General features: G+C 36.1%; 1 protein-coding gene across 2 annotated transcripts; it reads right to left on the bottom strand.

Annotated features, from left to right (window-relative positions):
• Nucleotides 1-1,266: 1,266 nt before the first annotated feature.
• LOC133864680 (glutathione S-transferase T3-like) lies at nucleotides 1,267-4,926 on the bottom strand. 2 transcript variants are annotated; one of them, XR_009899547.1, is made up of 4 exons: nucleotides 4,602-4,926; nucleotides 4,049-4,505; nucleotides 2,640-2,763; nucleotides 1,267-1,526 (listed from the first exon to the last, which is right to left on the bottom strand). XR_009899547.1 is itself a non-coding variant. In XM_062301085.1 (3 exons), exons 1-3 carry the CDS (start codon nucleotides 4,857-4,859, stop codon nucleotides 1,468-1,470), a joined length of 774 nt encoding a protein of 257 aa, XP_062157069.1. In that variant the 5' UTR covers nucleotides 4,860-4,926; the 3' UTR covers nucleotides 1,267-1,467. The 2 variants fall into 2 exon arrangements, 1 of the variants encoding a protein (XP_062157069.1); XM_062301085.1 differs by lacking the exon at nucleotides 2,640-2,763.
• Nucleotides 4,927-7,907: the final 2,981 nt, after the last annotated feature.

Raw genomic sequence — 7,907 nt, 5'->3', positions numbered from 1 at the left:
AGAACACAGACAGAGAAAGAGACAAAGTGGGCGGCGTGGACGTGGGCGGACTTCGTGTGTTTTCTTCATTATTCCCAGCGTGGCGAGGGCTGCGACATGGGCTGTGGCGTGGGCGGCTACGTGGGCGGCAGTGTTCGGGCCTGGGTAGCGTTCCTGTGTTTTCTTCACCGCCTAGTTTCTGGAATGGCAACGTGACAATGTCTGTGTGTGAGTTGAAGAAGATCAGGTGTTTTTATTCTATTTGGGTTTCTTGCTCAGTGCTTACGTGTCAACGTCTAATTTGCAGGCAAAATGTTGCTAGTTTCTGCCATAACTTGATAGAAGTTATTCCCTATTTGTACTTTATTAATTGAGTAATGTTATATACTATATTTTTATTCTATAATACTGGCGCAATAGTTTTAATAAATTATTAATTATTTTTAACAAATATTTATTCAAAAATTAATTGAGACTGTTAAATTAACATTTTAAAATAATAATAAGATAAAAATATTTCTTATTGGTTTATCCAAGTTGCCCAAATCACTAAATTTGAGCTTTTGCTACAAACCATGAAATTGTCTTCCTTCTATCACGTGTGACGTGTCCCTCGTCCACTCCAATAGGTTTCATTAATTCAATCCAAATCTTAATTAAAAGAATATTAGGACAACTAACCAGAATAAAATCAAAGATTTCCTTTTTAAAATAAAAAATAAAAAAAAAACTTCGAATATTAAGAAAGTTGTTTTGGAACAACTATGGCTTTCGAAGAAAATTAAAGGATAATTATATCCATCACGTACAATATCAATAAAGTCAAGGGTGTTGTTAGGTTACGTTACTCGAGGAAAAATTTGTTAGGTTTCATTTTAAAAGTCACTATATTAATGATTAAAAAGAAAAAGAAAAATGCATAATGCTAAATTCGTATTGAAAAGAATATTTTACTCTCATTTCCTTTTTTTTTTTTTTTTTTTTAAAAAAAAAAAAAAAAGCCAAAAACATCTTCTTGGCATTTTCTGGCGTATTGTTGCACACCTGGCATATGGGCATGCCCCACGTAGTGCTTGCTCTTCCAGGCGCAAGAATATGCGCCGGGTAGAGTCCATATTTTCCTGTAGAATTGAAAATTTTAATTAATTTATATTTAATTAAATATAATCCTATAGAACCCAAATTTTTAAAAACCTAAATCGGTTTCAAAAGTACCAAAATACTGATAAATAAAAAATTAAACATCATATACAAATCCTGATAAACTAATTACTTAAACATGTTCTGATAAACAAATTCATAAACAGGAAGTCATTGTCATTCAAAGAAGTCAGAAAAGTCTTCTTCTAGTATCTTTGTCATTATTCACTGATGTACAACATCCCCCAAAATAACGAACATCAAACATAAATTCTGATAAACTAATTACTTAAACATGTTTTGATAAACAAATTCATAAACAAAACAAAATTCTTCATTTAGTATCTGTCATTCCCTGCTGAGCAATATATCCCCTGAAATAACGTCATCAACACTGGTCCCACAGCCTGCATAGAAACAATCGTCCACGTGAATTTTAATTCTTTGTATTGCATGAATGCTTCCCTAGTTTGACAGAAAATTAGACCATATAAAGAAAAACAGAAAAAAGAATGATGAACACAATTGCAGTTTAATTACTAAATAACACACAAGCTTTCGAACTTTAAAACCATCAACTTCTCTATGACATTTTAATTTTAACAAGCTACAGTGAGCATTCCATAGGAGCTACTTTCCCACTGAAAAAAGATCCTTTTTTACCACCGACAAACTTAGAACAATTCTGTCCAGGACAACATAATAGCATTCTGTCCCAGGCAACCGAAAAGAATTAATCAGAAAAACTGGTCCCTTCTAACGAGGTCCAACTCTGGAAGGTTTTGCCTGTGGCAGCACCGTGGACTAGATTAGAATATAAACTGAGAGGCAATGGAAATGGTAGAATATGAAGTATGGAACTAAGAAACCTTAATTGAATAGAAGAATTACAGGGTCAGCCTCAGAGAAACTGAAACAGAGAAACTGAATTGAATAGCATTTAAAAACATTCATATTTCAATGAAGGGTCAATATCAGAGAACCAACATTAAGGTTCTCAAGTTCAGAACCAACCAAGAAAATAAACATGATGGTAGTACTGCAATGATCTTTAGTTTAATATCACATCTTCACGTAGTGCGGATGAACTTCTATTAAACTGAATGAAAAATGTCTTTGGCATTTTCATAAATTTCAGCAGATAAGTGCAAGTATCACAAACCCCCAACAATTAAAAAAAGAAAAGAAGCAACAATAATCCCCTACAAGCCCATTACAGCATCATAATTTTAGAGTTCAGATGTAAGAAGACAATGAACTTCTATTAAACTGAATGAAAAATGTCTTTGGCATATTCATAAATGTCAGCAGATAAGTGCAAGTATCACAAACCCCTAACAATTAAAAAGAAAAAAAAGAAAAAAAAAAAAAAAAAAAAAAAAAGGCAACAATAATCTCAACAAGCCCATTACAGCATCATAATTGTAGAGTTCAGATGTATGAAGACAATGATTCAAGCACTGCATCACACCAAGACCAAGAAATTAAAAACCCAAAAACAAAATGGATCAAGAAACCACCTCATGAAAACTGCACACAGATTTTCTCTCCATGGCATTTTTCCTGTTTACTTGGTAAAAGAGACTGTTTAGCTTGTCTTGGAAACATAATATGGTTCCAAACAGGCCAGCTTGCAAGAGACTTCTGTTAAGAGTCAATATCAATTGTCAGTTTTGTAAAGGTGTGATTTCGAGAAGGGACTGACTGAATATTTTTTAGTTCTCCTTAAAATGTTATAGGCTGTACATGTAGAGAGAAGATTACAGGCCAGTTTAAGTTTAGTTCAGGAATAGATTACATGCAATTAAAGTAACTCTTGTTGAAATATTTGGTGGTTAAGTTATATAGTGTTGCATTTGTATGATTAGTTTTTAGAGGAATAAGGGTTTAAACACAACTTTGTCTTGAAAAATGTTTTAGGGTCATGGAAAAACTTAGATTTTCCTAGGTTTCAAGCAGTGCTATCTATGAATGCAGAGATAGATTTTGGGAATATGCAGCCTGGAGATTCCATTAGTGTCTGAGTCAAAGGGGGCACATGCTGCTATGGGCATCACAGTACTATGGATGGTTTTTACAATTATTGTATATATTGTTGATCATTAAAGAGAAATGTAATTGGATGTAATAAAGTACTGTGATGCCCATATGTGGGATACCCTGCTTTTAATGTTTGAGATATCCTGTTGTGAGCATTTACCAACAACCAATGTGGGCTAATCATCAGACATGTGATGAGCAAGATTTTATTCAACTTCCCAAACGCACCCACATATATACAGAGCAAACACCCAATCTGGGTAAACCCCAAACAAACTATATAACCAAATCAGAATTGAGTGACAGACCCAAGACACTAAAAAGAAGTCAATATCTCCTTTAAATTACATCTAAAAATAACGAGGACCAATAGAATGTGGACCACAGTTCCCAAACAGCCTATGTTGACCAAGAGAGGGAAAAAAATGTGCAGAAACAATTCCACAATTGAGGTGCCTCTGAATCTGATTCAATACCAGGACACCTTTCTTGTAAGTTCTTCAAATAATAAAGGAACATGCTTAATAGCTTAAACATGACCAAATTTAGCAGTCATGCAACGGAGTACTTCAAAATTTAACTTCAGTCATAGATTTGAACAAGTTTAAAATTAACCAAAATGAACCGCACAATGAGCCGCTAAACCCACCAATAAAGTTGCAACAAGTTTAAAATGAACCAAATCCAAAGCTTGGAACTTTAACTCAATGCAAACAAGCTCATATAGTGATATAAATAAGATGAAAAAAAATACAGAAACCCCTTTACAAGAAAATCCAGCAACCAAAATATGCATCATAAACCAAAAACCAGCAAGCATGGGCTATAAAAGTAAAAGAACAAACAAACAAAAAGAGCCAATGCGACCTTGAAGGATTGTCAAATTCACCTTGAAGGATTGCCTTTTTGCGTCGGCGAACATATTCTTTGCCATCTTCATCCAATTGACTTATATCCAACAACATGAATTCTTTTATCTCTCTCTCTTCTTCCAACCGAAGCGTTTTTTTTCTAAGGCGCAATTCCCTCTCTCTAAGGCGCACTTCCTCTTGCTTAAGAAAAAACATCTCTTTGTCTTGCTCACATGCTTCCTCAAACAGTTTTATTTTCTCCTTGCTCTTTCGTTTCTCATTTTCGGCTTTCCCTCCTATTGGTCGCTCTATTTCTTCAAAAGCTTTATGAGGGACCTTCTCGTCACCTAAATTTATCACAACTGGTTTTTTCTTTAGTTTTATATTGTCCAAATGAGCCAACCATTTTGGATGAAACCTCAAAATAAGCCAAGAATGTTCAAAGTTAAAGGGTGATTTTTGAATATCCACAAACATTTGTCTTGCTTGGCAAATCTGAAATTCATTAGCATATACAACATATTTAGAATCTTTTGAAATAAATAGAACATGGACCAAATAAATTGATGTAAAGCCATAATTAGAAGATACCTTGTCTTGCTCAGTCAAACCACTTTGTGACCTCTTTTCAATTTGGGCTAAGAAACCACAAAACTTATTTACTGCAAGTTGAATCGTTGACCACCGATTCATTAGAGAGGTCTGATTACGATTGGCTCCAAGTGTCTTGCGTTCGTGAAAGTAGTCACAAATTCTTTTCCAATAAACCTTGTTTTTTTGTTGATTTCCTTGAACGGCATCCATAGAAACATAAAGCCACGCCTCCACAAGCAAATTGTCATCGACCATAGTGAAGTTGCTACCTCGGCACGATTTTCTAATAGTATGTTCAACCTCAACTTGGGGTGAAGCCTCTTGGGGTGAAGCCTCTTGGTGTTCACTAATTTCATTAGTGCGTTCAAACCCAAGATCATCTTCATTTATAAGATTGGTGTAGCAACTGGATTGGGGAGTTTGTGAATCCATCACTAAAACAAAGTGTAAGCATGAATCAATCAATCGATGTGCTCCAATCATATTGTTTTTTTTTATAAGTAAGTTGAGAATATTATAAAAAGCGTAAAGGCGCCCCTAAGCATACAGGAAGTATACAAAAGGATACCAAAAAAGGAAAGAGAGGGGAAGGGGAAAAACACCCGACAAACCCAAACAGAAGGAAACCAGGAAAATCTGTAAAGATCAAGAAACTAAATATGACATTTAGCAATTAATAAGTCATATTTATTAATTATGGAGCTAAAATAATAAAATACTACTAATAGATCTTTAGGAAATAATAATAATAATAATCATAGATCTGAGAAAATAAATAATTATTTGTATTGGTAAAAATATAGTTAGATTAAATGTGGGGTTAATTAGTAGTTGTTAAAAGATATGATTTCAGTATAATGAGGGTCTTGTGGTAATTAATAAAAGTTGGAGTTTTAAAATAAAAACAAGATTTCCCCTGCCACGTGTCAGCACACGGTTGGCTAGGAGGGGATAACATTATCTCCTCCCAACCACTCTCAATGGGACAAGTGTCCCACTTCTTCTCTCTTCCCTTTCTCTTCCTTTTTCTCCTTCTTTTCCCCTTTTCCCCTTTTAAAAGTTGGGGTTTTAAAATAAAAACAAGATTTCCCCTGCCACGTGTCAGCACACGGTTGGCTAGGAGGAGATAACATTATCTCCTCCCAACCACTCTCAATGGGACAAGTGTCCCACTTCTTCTCTCTTCCCTTTCTCTTCCTTTTTCTCCTTTTTCTCTTTTCCCCTTTTCTTTCCCTTCACGCACGCACCACTCACTCTTTTCCTCTTCTTTTCCTTTTCCTTTTCTTTTCTCACTCTTCTCTCTGTTTTCCACGTAGCCCCTCTCCCCTTTCTTCTCTTCTCTCTTCTTTTCTTCACACCCTTCTCTCCTGCCGCACACACAGTAGCCCTTCCCATTCCCTTTCTTCCTTTTCTCTTCAGCTCACACCCACACATGAGAGAACTAGAGTGAGAGCTGCTATGAGAGATCGACGCAGAGAGAGAGAGAGAGAGAGCTACTAAAATGGGCACCATGTGAGAGAGAGTTGCTGAGAGAGAGAGAGAGAGAGAGAGAGAGACCGTGATGGTGGGAGATCGAGACTGTGAGTGACAAGCTGAGATGGACCGAAGCGTAGAAAGCAAGTTTGAAGGTTCTACAATTACAGATCCTACTCTCTATCGCAGTACTATTGGATCACTTCAATACTTGTCTCTCACTCGACCGGACATTGCCTTTGCTGTCAATAAGGTATCTCAGTTTATGCAAGATCCTAGAGACCCTCATTGGTTTGATGTCAAGCATATCTTGCGCTACTTAAAGGCTACGGTTGACTACACCTTTTGCATCCACAAACTCTCCTCGCATCAGCTTGTTGCATTCTCGGATGCTGATTGGGCTGGTTGCCCAGATGACAGGAAATCAATGTCTGGATATTGTGTTTCTCGGTAAAAACTTGATTTCATGGAGTTCCAAGAAGCAGCCCACTATGTCACGTTCAAGCACGGAGTCCGAGTATAAAGCCCTTGCAAATGCTTCTGCTGAATTGATTTGGATCCAGTCTCTTCTCCGAGAACTTCGTATTTCTCTTCCACGAGCACCACTCTTATATTGTGATAACATTGGTGCAACTTATCTCACTTCCAATCCAATCTATCATGCGCGTACAAAGCACATTGAGATAGACTATCATTTTGTTCGAGATCAAGTTGCAGACAAGTATCTAGAGGTCAAGTTTATCTCTAGTAAAGATCAGCTTGCCGATGTCCTGACAAAGGCTCTTCCCTCCAGCCGGTTTCTTCAGCTTAGTATCAACCTCAACGTTAGACTTTCTACGTCGAGTTTGAGGGGGCGTATTAGACCAGATATATCTTTATCTCCTGATAAAGATAAATCTATCAATAATTAGTTCTATTATGTTTCTACTACTACAAGTTGTATAGTTCTCTTATGTTTCTACTACAAGTTGTATAGCTTTAGGTTTCTACATTATCTTATGTTTCTACTACTATAAGTTATATAGTTTTAGGTCTCTTATCTACAGGTTGTACAGTCCTATTAAAGGACTTCTCTATGGTTTCACGATAGCTTTGTACAGTCCTATCCAAGGACTAACTCTCTTCTTATAAATACAGTCTCTGACCTACGGTTGAAGTAGGCAGAATTATCCAATAAATCTTCAATTTCTACAAACTGAACTGAGATTAGTTAAACAACATTTATCCTATACTCAACAAATATAGAAAACACTGCACAAATCCAGCAAGTGGTACATAGATCTCTGCCTAAAATCCCTTTTAACCTTATCATCATCTTATTGGGTCCAAAACAATATAACATCTAGTATTCAAAACTTTAGATCCTTTTCCTTCCCCACAATCTCAGCAACAAAAACAGAGGTTAAATCCTCTTATCATCAAACATTGAAACATAATATCAAAATAAGCACAATTTAGATATACTGCACGCAAATCACCCCCTCAACCAACTTCCAGCCCCTCCCAACAATTCCTTATCAAAATCAGACAGGTTAGGTTCACACAGTCTCTCTTTTTAGGGTGTTTTTCGAAGGGAGTGCAGTTACATACTAACATAAAATCAAGTAATCCAAAGTAGCTTTTCTTTTCTTCCCCCAATTTTCCAAAGAACCAAGAAGAGAATCAGAATTTTTCATCACCAACCAACCACAACAATTTGCCATTATTTTTTTTATTCAATTCCAACTCCCAACTATCCCACACCTGGTGTCCAAATCTCCAGTTCCCTAACCTCCTCAACAACCAAAACAGAAAGCCCATTATTCTATCATCCACCATCCAAATAACAAA

Source organism: Alnus glutinosa, chromosome 3 (genome assembly GCF_958979055.1).
Source record: "Alnus glutinosa chromosome 3, dhAlnGlut1.1, whole genome shotgun sequence".
NCBI classification, from domain to species: Eukaryota; Viridiplantae; Streptophyta; class Magnoliopsida; order Fagales; family Betulaceae; genus Alnus; species Alnus glutinosa.
This window is presented reverse-complemented; position numbering and strand designations above follow the sequence as displayed.

What these genes read in the sequence shown, in the direction of transcription:
- LOC133864680 (XM_062301085.1), bottom strand. Translation starts at nt 4,859, where the DNA reads ATGGTCGATGACAATTTGCTTGTGGAGGCGTGGCTTTATGTTTCTATG. An exon ending in GTTTGACTGAGCAAGACAAG is followed by an intron (nt 4,506 to 4,601) that starts GTATCTTCTAAT and finishes AATGAATTTCAG; the next exon opens with ATTTGCCAAGCAAGACAAAT. An exon ending in CAAAAAGGCAATCCTTCAAG is followed by an intron (nt 1,527 to 4,048) that starts GTGAATTTGACA and finishes GTTTCTATGCAG; the next exon opens with GCTGTGGGACCAGTGTTGAT.